Below are 25,076 nucleotides of genomic sequence, written 5' to 3'. Positions count from 1 at the left end.
TTTTTAAGCATGTTGCTATTTTCCAGTTTTGGGCTTAGATGGCCCTCCCAAATATTTTGGGGTGCTCTGCATGATCTCTTTTTAACCACACTATTAGAGGAAATGGTTTAAAGGGGTTATGTAGGATTTGGGATGAAGAATCCATACCGGATTATTTAGTGAATCACAACCCCTGATAATTATCAGAAGCTTTTATCATTTATAGTTATTTATCCCAGTAAAGTCCATCAATCTGTATCGGGGAGGTGGAGGTTTCCCTTGTTGATCAGCTAAGAGAGGGGTCACCCCTAGGGGTCCAGAAAGCTGGGTGGACTGCAGGGGGGGTCCTAACACAAATCATGACTTCACTTCTTCATGTCTGCTGCCAACAGCGAGGCACGTAGAGCATCTACAAAGTGTGGACCCCCTGTAACAGCCCCTAAATCTCTGCTTCCTGAACACCTGTAGATTTTTAAAAAGTATATTGTTTTATTTTTGTTTTTTTATCAGATTTTTTTCATTATTTCATATATTATATTTTTATTTTATGATATTTTGTGTGTTTTTTTTTTTTTCTTTTTTTCCTAACACCACATTTGGTAATATGGCGGTGGGGGGGTGTATTAACCTATTCTTGTGATAACCAACAGGTGATGACTGTAAAGGGAGACAACAACATGAGCAGCACCTCACTGTGCACACACGGTCCTCACGGGCTAGACGGGTGGCGGGGTCCTTGTGGCACGTCTTTTCCTACACAGGTTCATTTTGCACATTTTTGTTTTCTTTTTGACCTCCCCTCTCACTAACACCCACTGTGCTCTGTGCTTCAGCTCGAAATCTACATTTCCATTTTCCGAAACTGTCCCTTCGTATCTAGTATTTATTCTTCCATGTTTGATGAGTTTGTCTCTGGATTTCCCCTGCCACCATAGCCTCAGCTCATAGAGGGAGTCACCAGCACTTGTCACGTCTCTGATCTGCTAATAATAAACTCTTCAGAAGTTCTCTAATGATTTGCCTCTTGTGCCATTTCTGGGTAGATGTAGAAGTGGCAGAATGTGAAGGTGCATGACCTCTGCCCCCAGCATGCAGCCACATGCTCTGTGTGTTATCCCGGGAATGTATCAGACCAGGCATCTCGCCTTCCAGCCAACAAACCTGCCCCAACACGGTCCCATCGCCTCCACTCAGATGCCCCAGTATGCAGGATTGGCACACGAAATACCTATTAAATTAAAGGGAACCTGCCACATTGACAATACACTCCAGTCTGCAAATTATAGAGTTGGTTTTAGTTTTGTAAAAAAAGATTCGGTATGTTCCTCCTTGACACTTTTACCATATATATGCATATTTATATGGATAATGGCCTTTTAAATCCCACCCACTAGGCACCCAGGTAGCAGAGTTATAAATTTTGCTCTAAATCTTTTCTTAGAAAACCACTCTGCTCAGCTCCTCCTGCTCTATAACATGTTTCCTGCACATAGGACACTGTTTATAATCTGCTCAGCTCTTCCTGCTCTATAACATGCTGCCTGCAGATAGGACACTATGTACAATTTGCTCCGCTCCTCCTGCTCTATAACATGCTGCCTGCAGATGTCACAGCATTTTTAATGTAGCAGGTTCCTTTTAGAAGTGTCTTTCGTTGTCTTTAGTGAAGGTGTGGGGATATATCGTGTGCTTCTATGAATCCTTTAACCACTCGCCTCTTGCACCTTCACCTTGTATGTATATAGCGCTAACCTGCGTAAGGGCGCTTACTCCTCGATGAAACCCTTGTAAATCCCGGTCTCCTTTGTGTTTTTAGGTTACTTTTTAGTGCAAGCGGCGCGCAGTGCTGGAGCTGCTGGATGGTTTGTATCCAGGAAGGTGTTGTCGTTTCTTTGGTTGGCCATTGTATCACCAGGTTATTATTTTGATTTTGCGCATTGGCAAGGTCTCTGCATTGCTTCACTTTCTTGCTTTCTGGTCATCGTATTTGTTGTTTTTGTTTTTTTTTACTTTTTATATTCCTTGATAATCTTTAGTGTTTTTTTTTTGTGTTCATCTTGTATGACGTCCGCACCTCAGGCACTTGTTGTACTGTGACATATGAATGCCATGTACCCGCATGGTGTTCCTATAGACGTGCTGGTCAGTTCTGTCTCCTCTGTACCTGGTATCGGGATGCACATATTTCCCATTCCAGGTCTTCTCGCATGCTTGGGTTTCCATTTATCACGGCGCATTCATCATCTGCATGAGCTCTCGGCTTTCACCCCTGTTTACACAGTGCGCAGTCCGTCTAATCCTTCATCTCTATCTCCTGCAGGGAAGGCGGCATCTGGAATGTTCTGGTGGCTGGGCACAGGCTGGTACCAGCTCACTACCCTGGTCTCCTTGCTCAACGTATTTTTGCTAACTAGGTTGGTATTTAGTAGAAAAAAAGTGTATGTCGCATAAACACTTATGGTTATGTCAGATAGTAGTATTTTTATATATTGGAACATTCTGGGCAAAACGGATGCTGGGGCCATGACGAACATCTTGGAGAATCCTGGTGTCTTGCACTAGTCGTAATGCATCAGTCCAGCCCATAGTAGAATAGGGAACCCTGGGTTCTATGAATATTGTCCTAAATGCTTGTACTTCCTTGTAGATGCCTTCCAAAAATCTACAGAGCGCTGCTCCTCCTGATCCCGTTGCTGCTGCTCCTGGGTAAGTGCAGTCGCTTTGCATGTCGTGCTTCATCTTCTGACATTTTACACTTGTCATCGCAGCCTGATTTACAGCTCCTGGAACTGTCCACAGGCCAGGAGATCAGCAGTTGATCCGTTAGGGTCCGATTACTCGGGCCCTCACAGATCACGAGACTGAACGCTCCTCCTCCCCAGCAATCCAGAGAATGAGGGTTTACTTATGGCAGTGATGGCGAACCTTTTAGAGGCCGAGTGCCCAAACTGCAACCAAAATCTTGTTTATTTTTTCGCAAGGTGCCAACCAAAAATTAAAGCCGTAACTTATTGCTCCCTGTTCAACAACTTTCAATCATATTGGCCTCCTGAGGACAGCAACACAGTAGAAAGATGGAAAATTTTCATCATTTTAGCTTCTTTCCATTTTCCTCTGTACACAGAGAATCTTGGGGCCAGCAGGGGGTACACCAAAGATAATTCAACCTTGTCTAATTCTCCCTCTTCCTACAGTCCCAATTAGCGAAGTCAGTATCAAGATATGACTGAAAGCAGCATCTTTTAAGTTGCTTGGAACTGCAGGAAGTTTCTTTGAGCCCCTTTTGTGGGCACCTGGGTCGTTGCCCCAGCACACCAGACAAGACTCAGTGCCGCCTCTGGCACCCGTGCCATAGGATCGCCACCACTGACTTATGGGAACATGCACTGTGGTATATGTATAGTATGCGAGTGTTGGAAATTGGGGAGTGCTATGATATGAGAGTGCTGGAGATACCCCATGCTATTAAACGCAGCAGCAGGACACATGCCTGCTAATAAGTGAGAACATGACCCCCATTCTTTGGATTGCTGGGGGTTCCATTCATGTAAACAGTGGGGAACCTGGCATTCGTCCCCTCACTTTTCACCTTGTTATATCCCCTTGCCCAGGGGTGGCGAACCTGTGGCATAAGTGGCTCTCGGAGCCATCTCTGTGGGCACCCAGGCCGTCACCCCAGCACTGAGTTTGCCTGAGAGGTAGAGTGACTGAAGGCCTCCTCCTGGGTACCCCAGGAGGTGCCGCTTTCTGCATTATTTTAAAGCAAAACTTCCTGGGCTGCAGGAGGAACATCATTGGATCTTCTGCCCCACAATTCTTTCTGTTCAAGGGGACCCTAGAGGGAAGCTACAATGATAACACCACTTACCCCCCTCCTCCCCCCACCCCCCCTTAAGACGCCAATACGATTAAAAGCTATGGAAGAGCAGGGAGCAATCTGCTGCTGATAAAATGACTTTTTGGTTAAATAAATGAGTTTTTGGCTATAGTTTGGGCACTCCGGCTCTAGAAGGTTCACCATCACAGCCCTGGCCTGCGGACAGGGAATAACTTTAGAAACTTATCTGAACCACAATGACATAAAGGGGTTGTAGAAACTATCCACCATAGCCTCCTTTACAACAATGATGCTGGGACCCTATTTTGTGGCTCTAATACGTAAAACTTGCATTTTTCTCTAAATTCACAATCAGAAACCATACATTCTGGGAGTTGGTCGCTTTTGCTTTGGGCTGGATAGTTTAGTTACAGGAGAGTGGTCCAATCTATTGCTTTTCTTGAAGATTGTGGATTTTTGTGTTTTGTCTTTAGGTCTCTGGCTTTGGGGCTTTGATTCCTTACTGGCCATGCTACCATTATTCAGCGGATCTAGTACCTACACAGCACAAACAGCTGAAGATCCTATTCCCCTGCTGAAGCCGACGCCTGATGTTCACATACCCAGCGCTGACAAGGAGGTAACGTTGCATCGCAAATGATGTGCTCCATAGGCAAATCACGGAGTTTATTATAGACTTCTAAAGGTGACTGTCATCTAGGCATTACTGTCTTTGGGGATCAGCAGTTATTTTAATTTGTAAAGCATCATGGAATATGATTGGGTTATATAAATAAAGATTATTTATTATCATTATTAGATATGATGCATAGCTGTAGATGGGAACAGGACCACTAGCCTATCCGCCAGCCTCCCAGGATCACCTGTCTCTAATGCAGCGCTACCCTCCTTTACCAGCTTCTATCTTAATAAAATAAATTTTATTTTCAGGAGTCCAGGCTTCAGTTTGACCTCCGAATGAGAGAGCTGGAGCAGAAGTTTGGGTCAATGGCCGCCAACCAGCAGCATTATGTGGAAGATTACAACAAGCTGAAACTCCTGGTTATAGAAATCCAGAATCGGATCGGTCAGATGAATGACCCCGGTCAGATGTCGGCTTTGATTTCGGGTCTCCTTGCCGAGCACCTTGCCAAAATTCAGACGGATGTACATGATGCGTCCACGGTGAGTGCTCTGTCCTTTCATCTTGTGCTGTAGCTGAGCCATGTGTAGAAGATTGTTTAGATTAAAGGGGTTGTCCGAGCGCTGATGATCTGTGACCTGTCCTTAGGATTTGCCATTAGTTTCAGATGACTGTTCTCAGACCCGGAGCCTGCACAGATTTAGCTGACATCATTGCAGTGTAGGTGGCTCCGTACACTGTGTAGTGGCCAGACTGTGCTATTGCATCCCAAGGATGGGCTAGTTATGGTCAATGGAAAATCTTCAGACTATGCGCAAATGTGAGACTCCGCTTTAAGCTCCATTTAGTCTATAGCTGTTTTTTTTATGATCTTTGACAAATCTATTTCGGCTCTCCCCAGAGTGATGGTTCTTATCTCCAACTTCATTTGTTCTTGTTTTTTTTTTTTTTTTAGAAAGACCATTCCGTCAGCAGTCGTCACGAAGCCCGGATCTTGCATTTAGAAGCCCTACTGAGCAAACTATCAGAGGTACCTACACTGGAGCTATCCCCCAGCCTAATAATGGAGCCTCTAGGATAAAATGTATGTTCACCATATTTCTGCATCGTTTCAGGCAGTTGAGGAAGACCGGAAAAGGGCACAGTCTAATGCAAGGTAAAAGCGGATTTAATAACCGGCCCTAAGCCATCAATGGGGACGTAAAGGCTTTAGCGTATCTCTACCTTTCTCCTATCTGTGTGCAGCGAAGTTGGAATTGGGGATCAGAGTCATTTACGAAGCCGGATTGAGAGTCTGGAGAAAGAGTTTGAAGCGTACAAAGCAGAATTCCTCAAACAGACCGTAAGGACCAGCTGTGATCTGCCGGACTGCCTGCTCCACAAGGTAGAGACCCCAGGGGGCCGTATATCATGCGCATGCTGTATACCGTTCCCCTGTAACTGGGTTACTGTGCATTAGGTGGATGCCAGGGTGCGAGAGACTATCCACGCAATGTTCGGAAGCAAAGCAAACCTGCCAGAGGCCTTGCTGCAGTGGCTTTCTGCCAACTATGTCAGCAACGAAGACTTCAACGCCAGACTGCAAGAAGTGGAGCTCCGTCTGTTAAGGAACATCTCGCAGCAGGTCTCCATTACCGGAAAGATCCCAACATCGCAAATGATGGAAGAGACGGTGAGAGGAAGCATAGCCGGCATTACCGAGCAGGTAAGAGGCCATGGCTACAGTCTAAGTGTTCAGTCACTGTATCATGGGGTACATTTGTTATGATATAATGTAAAGCAGTTGTAGGTTCACAAATGGAAGGGGTTTTTTATTCAGAGCTAAAAATATTGATTGATGTATTCTAAGGATCCATATGGATGGGGTGGGGTCTGATATCCACTAGATCCCATGAAATGGTACAGAAAGCAGACAGCGCCATTCTCTGTATAGTGGTCAGACATGTACATTACAGATCAGATCCCATTTATTGAATTCACATGGTTTATCGGCTACACTGAGCCATCTCCTCAGAGCTGAACTGCAGGGGTGCTGGGTATTATACCCTGAGTAATCTGATATCAATACTCCCCAAAAACGTTAAAATTATGGCTTGCACTCAGCCATTCTGTGCGGTGATCTCTGATCTGCTTTAGGGCCTTATAAAATGACATCAGTTGTCCCAGGTTGTAATATTTCACCAATATTTCACATGAGTACTCGTGATGTCAGAGGTATGTGATCATGTGCTTCCTTAGACCCTTTCATATTCCAAGGGGATGGGGCCAGAGAAGGAGCTGCGACTGTGTATGAAGAAGAGCTGTGTGTGTGTCGTAGTGTTGAGTGCGTTTGTATGAATTAGTGGATGTAGCAGAGCTGTGTGCACTTGTGTGAATGGATGTTGCAGAGCTTTATGCCTGTGCGTGAATGGATGTTGCAGAGCTGTGTCCCTCTGCGTGAATGGATGTAGCAGACCTGTGTGTGTTGTGCATGTCTGTGACCAGTAGGGAAATGGCATCAAGTATATTTTTCAGGATTTCTAAATCTTTGGTCCGTTTTATAATCCAAAAAACATAGTATATGTCAGTTTTGACTCAGTCTTTCCTATTACTCCTGTGCTGGGGGAGGGTGCAGAGAACATCTTGACATGTTGATAAACACAATCTTTCCAGATGTTTTTACTAAAACAAGGAGATTATACTGTTATCTGTACAGGAAGCTCGTGTTATCGTGAATAATGCGCTGAAGCTGTACTCGCAGGACCGCACTGGCATGGTGGACTTTGCGTTGGAGTCTGGCGGTGAGTTACCTTCTCATTTTTTGTTACTATTGAAAATGTTTTGTTACATTTTGTTTATACCACAAATCTCTGCGTTAGAGGAAAAAAAAATATTTTCTGTAAACCTCTCCTACGCAAGGGAAGGGCGCACTCAATGTTCATTATTATTGCTTTTGGTGTTCACTCTTTTCCCTCCTCTCAGAAGTCAGGATGTCTGTGTGATGTTTAATTTTAGTCACAAAATAATAATTCGGCTTATTGCTGAGAATCTGAAAGGGTCACCGTCATTCTGAGCAAAAAAAATATAATTTGCTTCAGGTGTCCCTAGGAATTATTCCTCATTCCCCAAGATTAAATAGTTCCCAAAATCAAATAAAACCACAAAAGGAAACAAACCAAAATGTATAAAGCTAAAGTAACACTTTGTTTAAATGGATTTGTTTTAATTCCTCTAAAAGACAACATATACGGAAAAAGGCCACCAGTGGTCAAATATCAAACATGAGTGCTGGAAGCAGCCATGAGGAAATCAGCTGAGAGCAGGGAGAGGGGGTGTCACAGGTACATTGTCACTCTGTATTCAGCCCAGTGTGCATGGGAAGTGCCTAGAAACGGCCATCTGAGGAGTCACTGAAAGAGGCTGATGGCAGGGGGAAGCTGCTGAATAGCAATGAAAGGAGCAAGATTTGCAAAAGGGCTTAAAATTTCCTGCCCTACAAAATGTCCAAAGTTTTTTTTGTAAATGATGGTCTAAGATTCCCTCGAATCCTTTTATGCAGGAAGATGTGTGACAGGTGGTTTAACTTGTGGTATGACCGTCATGTAACCAGTTTTTATATAGTCGGTGACATGGAAATTTTTTCAAAACTATATTTAAAAAAAAAAAAAAAAAAATAGGTCTTGATGGGAGTGAATCGCCAGACTGAGATACCATGTGTGTGACTAGAGGCCTGTAAGCGATTTTTGTATCTGTCTAGGTGGAAGTATCCTGGGCACTCGCTGCACTGAAACCTATGAGACCAAGACGGCACTTGTGAGTCTGTTTGGGATCCCATTGTGGTATTTATCTCAGTCCCCCAGAGTGGTAATTCAGGTGAGTCGCACATGCAGCTGCTATCCTTAGAAAAACATGTTTACGTATGCAGCTCCTTGTAATAGAAGTCTTTAGTAATTAATGTTAAAGGGTTTGTATAAGGGATGAAAAACACAGCCCTTTTTTTGGGTAGCCTGCGGTATTGTAACTAAGCTCCATTCATTTCCATATAGCTGAGCTGCAGTACCTGAACAGACCATGGCCTGGTATGGCACTGGTTTTTGGAAATCAGCCATGTTTATCAACCTTTGGACAACCCCTTTAAATCTCATAATCCAGATCCTCGCGTGTGTGGACCATCTCACGCTGGAGGACTTGTCCTACAAGATGCATACAACCCATTGACTTTGGGTTTTTGTTTAAACTCTTCCAGACCGAGGGTCATTGATGTCTAAATGTACAGGTCAATTTTTCTGTGCACTTCTTTAAATGACGGTATGCCTGTAAAAGTTTAACATATCACAACAATTTTTTCCTTTTTTTTTTTTTTTCCCCCATGACATGTGAGACTTGGTAGGATAGTTTTATTAATTATATATTCTTTTCTTTATAAAATTAGCCAATAAATAACTACAAATGTTTTGAAAAAACATTAATTGGAAAATTTACCAGTTTTACAAGTAGTATAAACTTAGAATAAACTCTTACCAAAATGTGTTGTGAGTATGTATAGCATCGTTCCATCACAGATGCAGAGGGTGCATGAACTGCTGCAAAGTGAAAATCTCTCCTGCTGCTTTTTACATTCTGCATTCAGCTGACGTGCTGGAGGTGGGCACACTCCAAACACCTATATCTCCTGAACCCTGGCACCTAGAAACACAAGAATCTCCCCTTTAATATGATATAAGCATTGTGTATGAATGCTTCGGAGAACTGGATATATTCATGGTCTTTAAAAACTCATCGTAACACATTGCCCATTTGATTCCACTGTATTCGGCGATGCAAATTTTTATACAATAAAAAAAGATTTGCCCATTATCCATATGAGTGTTCCTGTGTCGGACAAAGGTACATTTGTATCCATTTTTAAAGTCACATTCAGAAATCTCGGAAATGGAAAGCTGTATAAAAATGTTTACAAAAATTTTAAGAGCGGATATCTTCGGTTCTGTGAAGCTTCCATATACAATCCTTAGATCATATTAAAGGGGAAATTCTCCTGTTTAATTGTGTCTTTAGGTGCCAGGGTTCAGGAGATTTAGCCGTTTTTAAACGTCATGACAGTGACTGACTCCAGCGTCCTTTCTGCACAGGGCAATGTGCGAATAGGATGTATATGGCTGTATTGCAGTCATGAAGGGGTTAATCTAGTTTAAGAATTCCTTGCGTAAAAACTTTTGCTTATTACATTTTTGTGAAACCTTTTTAGAAATCTGCTATGCTGATCTACTTGTTAGGGAATGTAAATGACTAGCTGTGCAGTAAATCTGCTGTAAAGTACCTGCTTGTAGCACCCTCCAGGCTGGAGGACGGTACCAAGTGATTTACGTCTTCCTGTTTCAGCCGGACATGTACCCGGGGAACTGCTGGGCCTTTAAAGGAGCTCAGGGATACTTGGTGGTGCGGCTCTCCATGGAGATTTTTCCGACGGCTTTCTCATTGGAGCACATCCCAAAGTCTCTCTCCCCGACCGGTAACATCACGAGCGCTCCAAAGGATTTTGCGATCTATGTAAGTAGAGGAGTGGCGCATGTCCTGCGCTTCACCATTGTTCCTTCTCTTTGATACGTCTGACCCATTTCTCTACTTAAAGGGCTTGGAAAATGAGTATCAGGAAGACGGCGTCTTATTGGTCCAGTCCACGTACAATGAAGAGGGAGAGCCCCTGCAGATATTCCACGTCACGGTAATTTTTGCTTTATTGTTCCAGTAGTTGGTCCATTTCTAGCTTGTTGGCGAACACGGCACCCCAGGGGGTTTTGGACTGATTTATTACATCGGGTGTGAAATAACCCGCCATATGCTGATAGTGTCCCTTTGACTATAGTAATTGATGTGATCTGTAGCTATAGTGGGAGTCCTACTGCTGAGACCCCTAATGAGAGTCAGTCAATCTACACTCTACTTTGAAGAGTAAGGATATGCTGTGTAGATGGGCTGCCCAATGTATAAATATACAGAGATCTATAGAATAGGCCAGATTTAGACATCCAAATAACGGGGAAAAATATATTTGACACCAATTAAACCTTCCCTGTTGGTCACAAATGAGCACAGCACACACTGCTCTGCTATAACCATTCAATCCCTCTCACGCAGCACATGCTCAGGGCAAGGTTATAAGAAGAGCACCCGAGTTGCGTGCCCTAGGGCCCCCACCAGTGAGTAGAAGTGGAGACTTTTTAATATATTTTTGTACTTGTGCTTTAAGACCGGGTGTAGTCCATAGGTATTGCTGCCATTCTTCATATCCAATAGAACCTTTCGCGCCTATGGTACCGTGGCATTCGGTGTATAAAGTTTGGCATTTTTTTTTTTCCCTCCTTAATCCTGCAGGAAGACAACAGGAAGTCTTTCCAGATTGTGGAGCTGCGGATCCTGTCCAATTGGGGCCATTCCAACTACACTTGCCTGTACCGCTTCCGAGCGCATGGATCGCCGGCAAATAACCCTCAATAAAGTTATTCGCTAAATAAACACTTTTTATGATTGTAAATACTGAAAAACCTGGAACACTGGAACATATCAGACACGAGGGCGGGAGCAAGGATCCATAGAGAATCCACAAGGCCAAAACAAAGAACACTTATCTACGAGTCCTGCCATTCGGGAAGCACTTAGCAGCTGCTTTTTTCCCCTTTTTCTTTTTTCCTCTTTTCTCCAAGCTCGATGAGATGCCGTATGCTGACCGCTCAGGGTTAGCGGGAATCCAGATCGCCCACTGAATGGTGCCGCAGTATCCGGTCTGGACCGCGCTACATCACGTGGGTTGCAGATTACCAATACGGATTGAATCCAAGACCTTTTGTATAGTCGCACGCGTATGACGCAGCTACCGAAGACCTTGGTAGAAGTAACCAAAGTTTGTATGGATGAGCACAACAATACATGTTATAAGTATGGGCCCCAGTTATGTCCTTGAGATGTCCTCTCCGGCCGAACTCCTGAAGGGCATATAGTTAAAGAAACATGGCTGACTACTTACAATGCTGCACATATGGAAGGGTTGTGTATGGCACAGCTTGGCCTTGCAATACCAGGCACAACCATAGATCCATGGTTGAGAATAGTGATGGGCCGGCTGACAACACATTTGATGGTGTAGTTTTGGGTACATTGGTTCCTCTGAAAAAATAATCTAGGGTCTTTTGAAGACGACTCTGGTCACTATAGGGTTCTGTACGATTCTGAGTTAATGTAACTATGTGGCTTTACTGCAGCCTCCTGACCTCGGCAGAAAAGATGGTGCACAAGAGGGAACGTTGAAGGTCCTCTGGTCGAGGTGGACTCTTATTGATGCTCATTTTGCCAAAATAGTATTTGGATGTTGGTGGAATAGATCTGAGGGCTCCCTCTGTCACATTTCTAATTCTGCTCCATCTTGTCCCCTTCTTCTCCTTCTTTCTGTAAGCTTTTATTTGTATATTTTAAATTATTTTGAGAAAGCTAGCCAAAAAGAAACGTGCTATTTTTTATGTATATATTTATAGAGACCTTTTTATACAAGATGGGACCGCGCCTCGGCTTTTGAGGTACGCGGCGCATAATTCGCCGTGCCCTGGCCCTCAGGTTCCCACCGCTCTGCCCGGAGGTCTCCGCTGACTGGCTCTTTGAATAGAATTTCTATGTATATTGCACAACAGTCCAGGATTGTAAGCGGCGACGGCCTAGCCATGAGGTGTACAGAAATAACTTGTTATATAGGCCCCACACCGCTGGGGGGTGGGGGGAGGGGCATAGGGGTATAAAGGGACTCCTATATACCGGTAGTTTTTTTTTTTTCATTTTCCCCCAAAAGAAATTGCATAAAAAAGAAAAAAAAATATTTATTTTTTACAATTCCGCATAGGACTGTGCAATGTATTTTTGTAAAGGCATTTTTGTTTTGTTTTTTCGGTATGTGGATTTTTTTGTTTTTGCTTTGCTCTATATTGATAAAATATTGAAATGTTTTAAATAAAGAGTTTACTTTTTGAGTGCATGTAATATTTGGAGAGGTAAATAAACAGTCTACTACTTTTCTGTAATCTTTCGGCTTGTTATTCAGCGGGCTGCAGATATGAAGCGATTTTATCCAGACCCTTCACCATGACCATAAACACGCAGGCTCAACCGAGGGTGCATGTTAGTTTTAATGAAAGGAGGGAAACCACTTCCCAAACTGAGCCCTCTGACGTGTTCATATTCAGCACATGAGCCACTGCAGCCCTTCTGTGGGGCTGGACTATCCTTCACTTTCCATACAGGTTAATTCTCCCAAATTATTCTATTTGGTGTGTGTATAAAAAAAAATGGGGTTTGGAGTGTTCCTATTTCTTCCAGTTTCAATGCACCCCATTATTTCTTTATGCTTAGGTCATTCTGGAATAGAAGATCATCCCCAAACTGTTCTCTCAAGATCAGAAGCGCACAGTTGTCCAAAATATCTTCTTATCAGTCATTAATATTACCCTTCCAGTCTCAGAATTTTGTCTGGTGGTTTGGACTGAAGAATTAGAACAATCGCCATTTGGGATTGTTTTCTGATTCCAAGTATTTCCACAGAGTAATGCTGCCCCCTGCTGGTGACTGATGCACACAGCTGTATAATGGTTTCATTTTCCTAGGAATTGAAATTGGGTTCCAATCTTGTGTTGGGACCACACTGCCCTCCATATGAGTCTGCACACAGAGCTTTGTTTTATGGTCATGTTCCACATTTGGGCTGACTATCTACATACTGGGGGGCAGGGGGGTGGCTAGCTATATAGTGGGGGGGGGGGGGGCAATGGCTGGCTACCTATATACTTGGAGCGGTGGATGAATAGCTATATATAATATATTCTCACTCGCTCTCACACACTCACGGGAGGCTGTGTCCAAGGCATTTCCCACCCTAGACAAAAATGGGGGGGCCTATGCTTATGATTAAGGACGGTTAACCCGCCCGAAATGCGTAAGCTGTTGCTGTTTCCCCACATCGTGGATGTTGCACTAATTTTGCACGAATAAAGGACCTCAAATGCATTGCCTGGAGCCTGGCTGAGCCGTTATTTTGTTTATCTTGGGGCCTCTGCTTATACTTGAGTATATAGGTGATCTAATCTCCATTGCTCAACATTTGATGGATAGTTTGTATGGGGTACACCATGCTGCTAGAATAACTCTGCAATCACCACAGTCTGTGAAGGACAGGGTGAGCCTCATGTTGGCTGCAGCCACAGAGAACTTCTCTAAAAACTGGAATTTCTAGCAGAAAAACTGGCAGGGACGGTGGAACCATCAATATACGGAGGTCATCTCCTAGTAAATAGAACCTAATGCCAGGTTCTACCCCACTAAACTACTAGACCCCTCAGGTAGTCAGACTAATACCCCTGTGTGCACAGTGAGCGGCTGCAGCTCCACCTACTGATTCATCACAATAAGGGTAAATTTACCACATGCTGCAGATGTCCAGACTGGATACACAACACATTATACCACCCGGAACATAAAGTTGTCTCTGGATTTCTTTAGTTGTCCTGACCCAATCAATGGCCGCATGTACAGGTAGTGACAGTGCAGCTTTATAAGGTGACCACAGCGGTCACAGACACCTCGCTACATCTGTCCATATGTTACACCTCCCCCAGCCACTGGAGGGCTGAACCTAAACCAAGATTACGCACAGTGTAACTAATGCACAATTCAATCATCCTGGATACAATGTTACAAAATGGGGCAGATGTAATTACCTGGTCCAGTAATGATCCAGCGGTGCGTTCTCTGGCATTGATTCGGGTTCTGCCGGGATTCACTAAGGTCGTGCGCCCGATGTCCACGAGGTGTCGCTGCTGCGCTGAAGTCCACGGAGTTCAGCTCCTACGTCTCGGTGTATGTGAGTGCAATTTTACGACACAAATTTTTTAAAAAAAATTTCGCAGGTTTTCCGATGGCCACGCCCCCGTTTTCTGTCGCGTGAAAGCAGGCGCCAATGCGCCACAATCCGATCGCGTACACCAAAATTCTGGGGCAAATAGGAAAAACAAGGCAATAGGAACAACAGGCAAAACCTGACGGAAAAACGTGATTCGGACCATTAGTAAATGTGCCCCAATGTATCGGATAGAGGAGCTGCAGGCCGCTCACATGGTTTGGTTCCTTTAAAGAAAATCTCTTGAAAATCCATCAGGTTACACCAGGGACACTAAGGCTACATTCACATGAACATATGGGGGACGTATATATATGTCCCCCATACACGACAATGGGCACATCTTTCTATCTTCTGTCCTATCTTTCGCCTTAAACCAGCGCAGTACGCCATATATTACTATGAAGTGGGGCACTCCATCATGATGCACTCATTCATAGACCCAGGCACCGTGACTGTGATAACCTTCTTATATTTGTTATCCATGGCCTCCTTCCTGATAATATCAACTTCAGAGCTACCTACAAGGAGAGGTGAGTATCTGTGTTCATTATTTTACTGCTGGGGCAGAATAAGAGGGGGAGCTGTCTGCAGTGCACCCCTACACCAGTTTGGCAGGGCCGGGCCTTACATTGGATTGTTTGGGCGCAGGCTATGGCGCACATCTACACTAGGTCAGACCTGGCATAGAAGCGCCCCGGCTAGTAATGGGAATTCCGGCTCTTCTTAGCGAGTTGGCTCATTAGGCTCCGCTCACTAAGAAGAGCCGGCTCTTCTGGCTCCTGAACGGCTCCCTATTAAATATATAATAGGGAGCCGCAGGCCAGTCAGTCACACCACTCCACTTTTAACCCGATTTTATCGGGTTAAAGGGGCCGTGGTGAGCCATCGGCTCGGGTCGTTCACATGAATGAGCCGGCTCTTTGTGCCGGCTGTTCGCGAAAAAACCATCACTAGCCCTGGCCCCCATATCCATTAAACTCTGGTCTCTTGACAGATCAGGTGAATCATGGGGGGGCATCATATGTGGGAGCACTTAGCCCCACTTAATGTGGCCCATCTTGTGAGACGCAGAAACTAGCGCCGCTAGGGGAAAAGGAATCGGCAGCTCAAAAATACCCCGAATCAGGCAAAAAATTTCAGACACCAGTTTTTTTTTAATTTGTTCCGCAATGTCATGGGATTCTTGTACATGTGGCCAATGCGCATATTCATTGTATTTCACAGACTGTGAGGGCAACTTTATCCGGTTTTGTGTGGTCACATGGACTGTTTTACGCTAAGATTTGACTTCATTTTCAGCATAAATTTTTTTTTAAAGGAATTGGACGCAACTTTAATTTAACACAGAAAAATCGTAAACTATTTATGGGCAAGTAAATTTTATTTTATATTTTATTCAAACACATTCACCTTGCTCTTTACATGTCATAATATATATCATATATGTATAGAAGCCGTAGGGTGATGCCACATGTTGCGTTTTGAACCCGTTTTTAAGCAGTCCGTCAAAAACTGCATGAGTTTTTGACAGGTTTTACCAATCATCTTTAGTAAAATTGGTCAAAAACGCATGCGTTTTTTTGACGGACTGGACCAAAACCGGGTTCAAAACGCCGCTTGTGACATCACCCTTAGCGCCACACTAGCTGTGTGCACACGTCCGCTCCTCACCGGAGACATGAGGTAACGTATTACTACCCCCTCGTATTATCGTGTAACTATGTATCCGCCCACAGCCAATCAGCGGCGCCGTCCGCGTCACGTGACAGCCGGGGTGCGTTTGGCTGTGCTCGGCTTCCGTACGTCGCAGAGGGGGGGCCGGAGCGTGTGAGGCGATCTGCGCAGCTCAGGTGACGTCTCTATGATGGCTGCTGCAATGGCGGAGCAGGAGGGCTCCAAAGGCAGCGCCCGGAACCGGGGAGGCGTCCAGCGCGTGGAGGGCAAGCTGCGGGCCAGCGTGGAGAAGGGCGACTACTACGAGGCGCACCAGATGTACCGCACCTTATTCTTCAGGTAACGCCGGGGGGCGGGGCCTCTCTCACTACAACGTTCCAGAGCTTTCCAAGGCCCTTTTCTCAAGTGCCGGCTGATTGGCTGCTGGCGTTCTGGTTGCTAGGGGAGTAGGCGGGGAGCCTTGAATGCTGCGTTTTGATTGGAAGCACCCTTTGTCCGTCTGTCAAGCGTTGTGGATTAACCCTTTAGCCTGCTGGAGTTTTGACAACTTCCTTTCCGCTGATTGGTTGGCTCTTGCTAGTTGCTATGGGGCTGGTCAGTGGCTGGAGCCTGGTCCTGGGGGCTCTTATTCCTCAGGGTTCAAGGACCTTCAGCATATGTTGCAGGTCCTTAGCCCTGCCCCTTGTGCACAGTGTGTACTGCAGCCTATTGCCGTGCACCATTACATTATATGTTTTCTAACCTGTACCCAAAAATAGGACCCCAGCCCCCCAGACTGTGCAGTGACAGGGATAATACGCCCAACCTGCGCCCCATTCTCTTCAGGCCGGTCCTGTCTTACTGAAGTGAATGTTCCGTAGGTCGGGGGGTGTGGTACCTACCCCTATATTACATGGTGACCTTTACCCTGTCCCCATTATTATTACACGTCCCCAGGGTCAGCTGTGACCTGGCCTGAGGCTGATGCTTTGTAGTGATCAGTGATGCAGTCTGAATACGGCTCTAATATCCTGTACGATGCCATGTCACTTGTGAACGTGCGCTATTCTCAGGACCCCCAGTCCGTATGTCATCAGTATTGTCCTTTTCCGAGCCCCATGTGCACAATAACCGACCCCCCCAACCGGGGAGATTTATCAGAAGTGTCTAAGAGAACAACTGTTCTAGTCGCCCATGGCAACCAATCAGAGCTCAGCTTTCATTTTCCCACAGCTGTTTATGGAATGAAAGCTGAGCTTTGGTTTTTACGGGCAACGAGAACAGTTTTGCTCTTAGACACTTCTGATAAATCTCCCCCAAGGTTCTTAGTTACATTTTGATCAAACTGCATGAGCCACTAATCACTTCACGGTGACCTTGTTTTAGTGGGTCAAAATTAATAGGGGCGGCATCAGCATCCTGGTACCAGAACTCCGCCCCATTTGGGCCATTTGTGTGTGTATATATATATTTATTAGTGGTCGCCTACTTCCTCTCAGCCGGTTTCTGTGACCATATAGAACACCAATGGCAAACCTTTTGGGTACCGAGTGCCGAAACTACAACCAAAAGCCACATCTTTTTCACAAAGGCCAATTTAAAAGTAACTAAAGTAACTCACAGGTTTCAAACCTATTGGCGACCTGTGGACACCAATAAAGCAGAAAGAAGGAGAAATTTGGATTATTATTGTAGTTTTCCTCTAAGGTCCCATTTACAAGATGAATCACAGGTCCGGAGAAGGGACTACAATATTAATCCAGCTGTCAGCACCTCCTTGCTCCTGCTGTACTTTAAGTCAATGTAAAATAACGCTGAACGTGGCATGTACTGCGCTGCCTGTGACTGCAGGAGGAGGTCTTGAGTCCTGAATGGGTGATGGCCTGGGTGCCCACAGAGAGGGCTCCGAGTGCCAACTCCGGCACCCGTGCCATAGGTTCGCCACCACTGATATAGAATATTGAACATTTAAGACCTGTTCACACAGTGCAGTACTGCATGGCGCCTGCTGTGTCTGTGGTGCGGTGCTGGTACGGCTTAGTCTGCCAGCACCTCTGGCCCGTGCTTCAGTGGTGGTGGACGCCATGTGATGCTGCAGCCATTAGCGTAGGGAGCCACCAAAACAAGGTCACCCTGAAATGGTTAGTGGCTGATACAATGTAACTAAGAACCTTGAGAATGTATCCTAGAGACAATAGCTCATTGTATAATGTGTGGATGTCCTGATCTTTCTCTCTCTAAGTGTTGGTACAGTGTGACATCCACGAGAAAACATCGGGCGCGTCACCCATAGATCTGACAGGTTCCCCCTAACAGTAACTGAAATGTGGGAGCGCAGCGATGGAGATTTATTGCAGTCAGATTGATGTCAACCACTTCCGGTTTCTCATTCCTGGAAATGTATTTTTACTCTTTAATTGCGGAGACTTCCCCAATGTGCAGCGATTGTTCATCTATTAAACTGGTGGAACTTGTTTTTGGACGCCGCTTGTCAAAACGCCCTGAATGTGAGCAAGACCTGAGCGTGGGATCCCGTAACCTCATAGAGAGTCCCAATAAAGGGGCTCAGAATGGGTTAAACATTAACTTTACTGATTCCCTTTTTCTACCGTTCACATACTTACTTGGTTCCTGTGGGTCACTGCTAACAGTGACTATTTAAGCATCTGAGCAGCGGGGACTGCGGGGACCCCCTGTGATTGGTAAAATGGGAGCAGGCCGACATCAGGTGCACCTGCCTAACCCCTATTAGAACGTGTAATCTGATTAGTAAGTATCATGTTCAATGAATGCAAGTAGGAAGTAAGCAGAAATTAAATTGTCAGCTTCCAGAGGGGGAAGGAGACTGATCCGGACCTACAAGTGACTTTATTATGACATCCTGCATTCTGGTGTGAATCCTTCTCTCATCCGGTTTCTCCTTCTGTTTCAGGTATATGTCTCAGAACAAACACGCGGAAGCCAGAGAATTAATGTATTCCGGGGCTCTGCTGTTTTTCAGCCACGGTCAAGTAAGAACCTGTTCCTCATCTATCGGTGTCATCCCTGTGCTCCCTATGTGTGACAGTACAGCAGGCAGTGCTGTAATGTACAAGATATCACCAAACTGACACCCCTTGCCGCTAGCCATGGCTATAGTTGGCTGGTGGGACACCCATGGCTAGTCATTGGGGGGGTCAATTTGCCAAATTGGCTGTTCTGCCACCAATGGGGCAATATGTTCTGGTCGCACGGGCCAGGGCGGAAACATTGGGTTTGCTCATCTATAATGGTCAGCCATATTTTTCAGCAATATCATGTGACTTGGGCATCTCTTAACTTTCTAAAATTCTTCACCTTTTGCTACACAATGTATAATCTGAATCCATAAAGGTTGTGTAACCCCAGATGAAGCTATTTCTGGCTTCACAATTTTCACGCTGGTTTTTCTTTTTCCCTTACAGCAAAACAGCGCAGCGGATCTGTCCATGCTTGTGCTGGAGTCACTGGAGAAGTCCGAAGCCAAAGTGACACATGAATTGTTAGGTGAGCGCGCGGGGTGGGGGCGCTACGTTATATTTCATCACATTTGCTGTTAGCGAATTGTGTTCTCACTTTTCCTTTAAAGATCTTGATATCACATCCATAGGATTGGTCATTAATATGAGATTGATGGGGGTGAGAAACCTGTCAATCAGCTGATGGCAGCTACTTCCATACACTGGATAGAGCCGGAAGCAGACGGCTCCGCACATAGTAGTATAATGTCAGACTCTGCTCACATTTACTTTCTCACTGTCATAGTTTTATGATTAATTACCCATTATAGCCCATTATATTGTACCAAGGAAACCCCTTTAAGGACTTGAGCACAATATTAAAGGGTACATGTCCGTATTGTGTCGAGAATGAAAGTGCTCACTGAGATGATGCAAGGAAAAATCTTTATTGAATTAGTTTGGCAATGCCGTGGACACATCCACATGGTAGGCAATGGGCAGTTTCACGCTGTAAATCACTTCTTCAAGCCACCGACCTGCCGCCAGATTTACCCCATTAAACTACTAACCCCCTCAGTTACGATATGTCCTTTTTAGAATTCCCTCTGAAATCTCGACTTATAAAATATCTCCTCCAAAGTCATGTAATAATGTGCAGAGAAGAGTCACTTTTTGCCTAGAAGCTAATAGGATTGTCACTTCTTTTGCCCACCTTTGGTTCTGTAGCACCTAGAAATTTGAATATTAAATATTAAATTATATATTAAATATAAAAATCTCAACTTTCAGATCACATTGTGGTTGTGTGTGCCACAAACCTGTGGCTATAGGCAGATCTTCATCTTCTGCTCGCATATTAAACTATGTCTTCAGCCGCCTTTGTCTTCAGTTCTGTAGCTCCCAAGCCTGATGCGATCTTAAAGATGAGTCATATAGTTAATGCTGCCGTGTACCATGGTTGTAGGTGCTATAGAGCCTGATATATTCTGCTCAGACGTGTAGACTTGTGTTTATCATCATGGATTCCCTTTGGTTTCCTCTCACACAGTTTTTGTCGTTGGACCTTTTCTCATGTTTGTAACTTTTTGGTTCTGCAGAAAACTTGGCCAAGTTGTTCAGTCTGATGGATCAGAACTCCCCGGAGCGAGTGGCCTTCGTATCCCGAGCTCTTAAGTGGTCGACTGGAGGATCAGGAAAATTAGGTCACCCAAAGCTGCATCAGTTACTGGCTATTACACTGTGGAAAGGTAGGGGGCGCTGCTGATCACTAGGGAAGACTTACCACTGGGGAGGGGGGGGTTGGTGTCATAGCTCGGCTGCAAAACTTTACTTCTTTAATTGTTGTAAAGATTTGGGGTGAATGAGCAGATGATAAACTGTCTCTTCTTTCAGAGCAAAACTACTATGAGTCCCGCTACCACTTCCTGCACTCGTCTGATGGGGAAGGCTGCGCCAATATGCTGGTAGAATATTCCTCCACCCGCGGCTATCGGAGCGAGGTAGACATGTTCGTGGTGCAGGCCGTCCTGCAGTAAGTACCTTATATCCTAAGCCTCTGCTTCTATTGCTTCATCTATCAGTGGTTAAACCCAATCACCCAGTAAAGGTTGTTCCAAAACCAGCTCCTCTCCTGACCATGGAGGGTGTGAGGTATTGCAACTAAGCTTCAGTCCTCTCTACACAGCCGAGCTGCAATACCGGTACAAACCACAGTCAGGGGTGGCGCTGGTTTTGAAGTATAGCAGCCGAATTTATTTACTTTCAGACAACCACTTTAAAGAAGCTATTTATCACCGAGTCCCATTCCAGTTCTGTCCTGACTGCATCTCCCGATGGACAATTCCTTTAAGTGCTTAATTAACACATATTCAATAGGCCAACAATTAAAGTAAATCTACCATCAGAATCCATCATGATAAACAGGGCGACTCATAGATCCAGGCACAGTGACTGTGGTAATCTTCTTATATTTGTTATGCATGGCCTCCTTCCTTCTAAAATGCATTTTTAAAATCCTGCAAGGGAGCCTGAAAGGCTTTGGGGGGAATATTACCAAAGCTCTACTCTGTTGCAGCTTCATAGGATGTTACACTGTGCAGGAACACTTCTTTCATCACACTGTGTGAGATTGAGCAAGTGCTGAGGGGGAAGGTGGAGACAGTGTAACAGCCTGTGAATCTGCAGCACAGAGAGACTCTCCCAGAGCCCTTCTGGCTCATAAGCATAATTTTAAAAGTCGATTCTAGAAGGAATGGAGGATAACACAGATAAGATTACCACGGTTCCGTTGTCTGGATCTGAGTAAGTGTCTCTGGTTTATGTTTTTGCTGGAAATGTCCTTAAGTGATTATTTAACACCAATTCAATATGTCAGGTCTTATTATTTTTACATTTTCTGACATTAATGTGTTTTCTTTCTCATTGCAGATTTCTTTGTTTAAAAAATAAAACGGGCGCTTCCGTGGTTTTCACGACGTACACAGAGAAGCATCCGTCAATAGAGAGGGGGCCTCCGTTTGTGCAGCCACTATTAAACTTCATTTGGTTTCTACTACTGGCTGTAGAGGGGTACGTGTAGCCGTGTCTGCTGGGGGACGGAAACTTATAATAGGCAGAAATACAGGGTCATGGATGAGGCTAGAAGGAGGGTCGGCTGTTTGGCAAGAGATTCTTCTTACATTTAATCTCATATTCACTGCATGGATTGGAGAAAGTTTTTACCGCTTACATCTACTGCCACCTACTGTTCAAGGTGTGTAGGAGAATGCAAGTTCCTCTAAGCTCAACTACTGCTGATCAGCCAATAGAAATGGTCTTCTGTCCTGCTTGGCAGGAAAGGAGCAGAGCCTCTGCAGTGCATGGCTGGATACTGCTGCTGAGCTTCTACAGTAGAAGTGTCAGCTGCCAGAGGGGGAAGGAGACTGATTCTGTAGAACCTTCCCCCCCCCAGGAGGACACAAGGGGTAACCCCAAATCCTTATACCTGTAAATTGTAATGTAACATATGCTGGAATAAGTCAGGTGCAGGCAGTAACATCTTGTTATTTAGATACAGTCATCGGTAAGTGAAGCAGCCAAGGATTTCTTATCGAGAAGTGATAGCTCATTGCCAAAACAGAAGGTGACCCCAGACGAGCCACATCCAGGGCGGCAGTTATTAGGTCCAGTCCTTTATTGATGTGACGTTGTATTGTAGTCATTGGCTAATTCTGATATTTTTCTCCTTATTCCTAGTGGGAAATTAACCGTATTTACAGTATTGTGTGAACAGTATCAGCCGTCATTAAAAAGAGATCCTATGTATAATGAGGTAGGTGCAGCAGCGGGAGGATTTGGGGGTCTCCTGAGATTCACTAAGCAAGTCTGTAGTGAAGAAGTTTCTGTCATTTTACACATAAGAGGCTCCTGTATTTTTTGATGTTGTACAGATTATCACAGAAAAGAGCAGAACACTTCACAATGTTAAGAGTCCAGGCTAATGAGATTTGACCTGCTGTATTGTCTAATTGGCACTTAAAGAAAATCTACCATTTGATTTCAAGCATTGTGAACCAAACATACCTTGCGAATGCTGTAGCTACACCGCTACAGAAACTTCTGGACCGCCCACATGGAAGTTGAGATCTTAATTGCCATACTGTGTGCTTATTGGGCACTCTCCAGTCAGCTGGGTGGTCCATGGCAGGAGCATTGATGGAGACTAGAGAAAAGATTCAAACTGTGCTGGAAGGACCGGAGGGGGAGGAATGGCGCCTATTACACAGTCTATTGTTTCATATGACTGTTCCTACTCTGTAATGTCTTATTTTAGTTGTATATGTTCCCCAGACTCTGTAAAGTGCTACGGGATATGATGGCATTATATAAATACAGATTATTATTATTTCTGTTGTGATTGGTACTTCTTAAGTTTTTGCTGTGGTTGAAGTTCCAGATCCTGTTCCTTTTATGGCCCAGCGTAGGGACCTCATCCAAGCAATGTCACTGAAATAAGTTGTATAGGGACAGAGGAGGGATCTCAGCGCTGAAGTCACTTCCTGCCACAAAGTGCCTCCATCTTCCAGAGAGCAGGATTGACATCCCTGGGCAGAGGGCAAGGAGAGCTGGACTTCAGGGCTTTTTTTTTTTTTTGTTTGCATGATGTCACATCACGGGACTATAAAAGAAGCACAGGATGTAATATACACAGTATCTGCCTCATATGCTGGTTTTAGTGATGAATTGGATTAATTTCTACTGATAGGTTACCTTTAAACGGTTTTTTGACATATTTCACCTTCTGCCCAGCACATGGCGCCCCCTAGTGTACACTTTTTACACTTGAGCTCTTGTTGCTCTCTACATCATATTGTTTATTGAACTGTTCATATAGAAGTTCTGTCTTCTGCTTTGTTCTTCTCTCTTCCAGTATTTGGACAGGATAGGACAGATTTTCTTTGGTGTACCTCCTAAACAGTCATCTTCTTATGGGGGATTATTAGGTAAGTCCTGGCTGAGCTTATGTACTAAAGTGCTTTTAAAGGGGTGGGTCATAATGCAAAAAGTGATCACATGATGAATTGGTGTAATGGCTGATGAGACTTTTTTTTTTCCTCTTCTAGGTAACCTGTTAAACAGTCTCATGGGAGCGGGTGACGAGGACGATGATGTGGAAGACGGCCATGATGACAGCAGTCCCATTGAGCTAGATTGAGCGCGAGAGAGAATATGTGATTAGGAGCTGCATGAATCAGAACAATAAAACAAAAAAAAAACTGGAGCCCTAAAGACTTCATTCCATGATCCGAGTCTCTGAAGAGTCATTTGTTGGGCGGCCGCCATGAGCCCGTCCTCCGCTCCCGATGATGGAAGAATTAAGTGTTTGCTCTAAATAAATGACGTCACGGGGGAAGGGGGGGATAGTGAATAGAGTGAATGTTCGGCCGACCCTCCCGCCTCTGCTATATATATTTTTTATTCTTTCTATAAATGCCAAGCAAGCACATGGTTTTCTTACAGTGTGACAGCCAAGCAGAACAACCTCCGCCACCCCATAGCTTAATATCACAGCCAAGCCCCAATATCATGAAGATTCGGGACTAATCTCCCCCCTCGTGCGATTGTCTTGTATGTTAGCGGCACATCCAATATAAACACCTCTTTTCAATTTATTTAATTTCCGTTGGACTTTCTTTTAATATGCAATATTTATTATGGATCCGGTGGTTTTGTACGTTTCTCCTCCCCTCAGTACAGTACCGGGACGTCCCAATGGAACCGAAACTGTCTTTTTTTTTTTTTAATTTATAACAGCAGAGCGGTACCGGAGCAGACACATGCAGTGCTATGGAATAAATCATCCAATGTATCTTACAGTCTGTGGCAGCGATTGTCTCTTCTTCTGTCGTATGAGGTGTAGTAAGAATCGTATTGATTGCTGTTCATCATATGGATTCTTCTGGTTGCTTGCTCATACATCCCGCTTGCTCAGAGGGTTGTGGGGCTTACGACTCCAACTCAATTTCTCTAACTCCGACTTTGATTCCAGCTCCATCAAAATGGTCACAGACTCCAACTCCACAGACCTGGTCACTATAGTAGCTCTAAGAT

At 44.6% G+C, this 25,076-nt stretch overlaps 2 protein-coding genes across 13 annotated transcripts in view; both read left to right on the top strand.

The window, feature by feature from the left end:
• The window catches only part of SUN1 (Sad1 and UNC84 domain containing 1), a 31,679-nt gene extending 20,745 nt beyond the window's left edge, over nucleotides 1–10,934 (top strand). For 7 of the 12 annotated variants that reach the window (XM_072120459.1, XM_072120465.1, XM_072120464.1 and 4 more), the window contains 15 exons: nucleotides 630–740; nucleotides 1,796–1,894; nucleotides 2,300–2,393; nucleotides 2,627–2,685; nucleotides 4,291–4,436; nucleotides 4,748–4,981; nucleotides 5,395–5,469; nucleotides 5,555–5,595; nucleotides 5,685–5,823; nucleotides 5,899–6,144; nucleotides 7,135–7,219; nucleotides 8,176–8,291; nucleotides 9,801–9,968; nucleotides 10,051–10,143; nucleotides 10,794–10,934. In XM_072120459.1, coding sequence (XP_071976560.1) covers nucleotides 630–740; nucleotides 1,796–1,894; nucleotides 2,300–2,393; nucleotides 2,627–2,685; nucleotides 4,291–4,436; nucleotides 4,748–4,981; nucleotides 5,395–5,469; nucleotides 5,555–5,595; nucleotides 5,685–5,823; nucleotides 5,899–6,144; nucleotides 7,135–7,219; nucleotides 8,176–8,291; nucleotides 9,801–9,968; nucleotides 10,051–10,143; nucleotides 10,794–10,916 — 1,829 coding nt within the window. In that variant the 3' untranslated portion in view covers nucleotides 10,917–10,934. The remainder of the gene's footprint in view (nucleotides 1–629; nucleotides 741–1,795; nucleotides 1,895–2,299; nucleotides 2,394–2,626; nucleotides 2,686–4,290; nucleotides 4,437–4,747; nucleotides 4,982–5,394; nucleotides 5,470–5,554; nucleotides 5,596–5,684; nucleotides 5,824–5,898; nucleotides 6,145–7,134; nucleotides 7,220–8,175; nucleotides 8,292–9,800; nucleotides 9,969–10,050; nucleotides 10,144–10,793) is intronic. The other 5 variants (XM_072120462.1, XM_072120466.1, XM_072120467.1 and 2 more) reach the window with 2 other exon arrangements.
• Nucleotides 10,935–16,112: 5,178 nt separating this feature from the next.
• On the top strand, nucleotides 16,113–24,841 carry GET4 (guided entry of tail-anchored proteins factor 4). The gene is made up of 9 exons (XM_072120452.1): nucleotides 16,113–16,368; nucleotides 18,941–19,019; nucleotides 19,452–19,533; nucleotides 20,585–20,734; nucleotides 20,880–21,018; nucleotides 21,915–22,055; nucleotides 22,722–22,797; nucleotides 23,896–23,968; nucleotides 24,089–24,841. The coding sequence occupies exons 1-9, from the start codon at nucleotides 16,217–16,219 to the stop codon at nucleotides 24,178–24,180; spliced, it is 984 nt and encodes a 327-aa protein (XP_071976553.1). The 5' UTR covers nucleotides 16,113–16,216; the 3' UTR covers nucleotides 24,181–24,841.
• The last annotated feature ends 235 nt before the right edge of the window (nucleotides 24,842–25,076 follow it).

Source organism: Engystomops pustulosus, chromosome 8 (assembly GCF_040894005.1).
Source record: "Engystomops pustulosus chromosome 8, aEngPut4.maternal, whole genome shotgun sequence".
NCBI classification, from domain to species: domain Eukaryota; kingdom Metazoa; phylum Chordata; class Amphibia; order Anura; family Leptodactylidae; genus Engystomops; species Engystomops pustulosus.
The sequence above is the reverse complement of the archived record's forward strand: the minus strand, read 5'-3'. Positions and strand labels throughout refer to the sequence as shown.

Bases quoted from the DNA above. Each gene is read 5' to 3' on its own strand.
- GET4 (XM_072120452.1), top strand. From the start codon at position 16,217: ATGATGGCTGCTGCAATGGCGGAGCAGGAGGGCTCCAAAGGCAGCGCC. The intron at 22,798-23,895 runs GTAGGTGCAGCA...TCTCTCTTCCAG, and splicing joins GAGATCCTATGTATAATGAG to TATTTGGACAGGATAGGACA. The intron at 23,969-24,088 runs GTAAGTCCTGGC...TTCCTCTTCTAG, and splicing joins TTCTTATGGGGGATTATTAG to GTAACCTGTTAAACAGTCTC.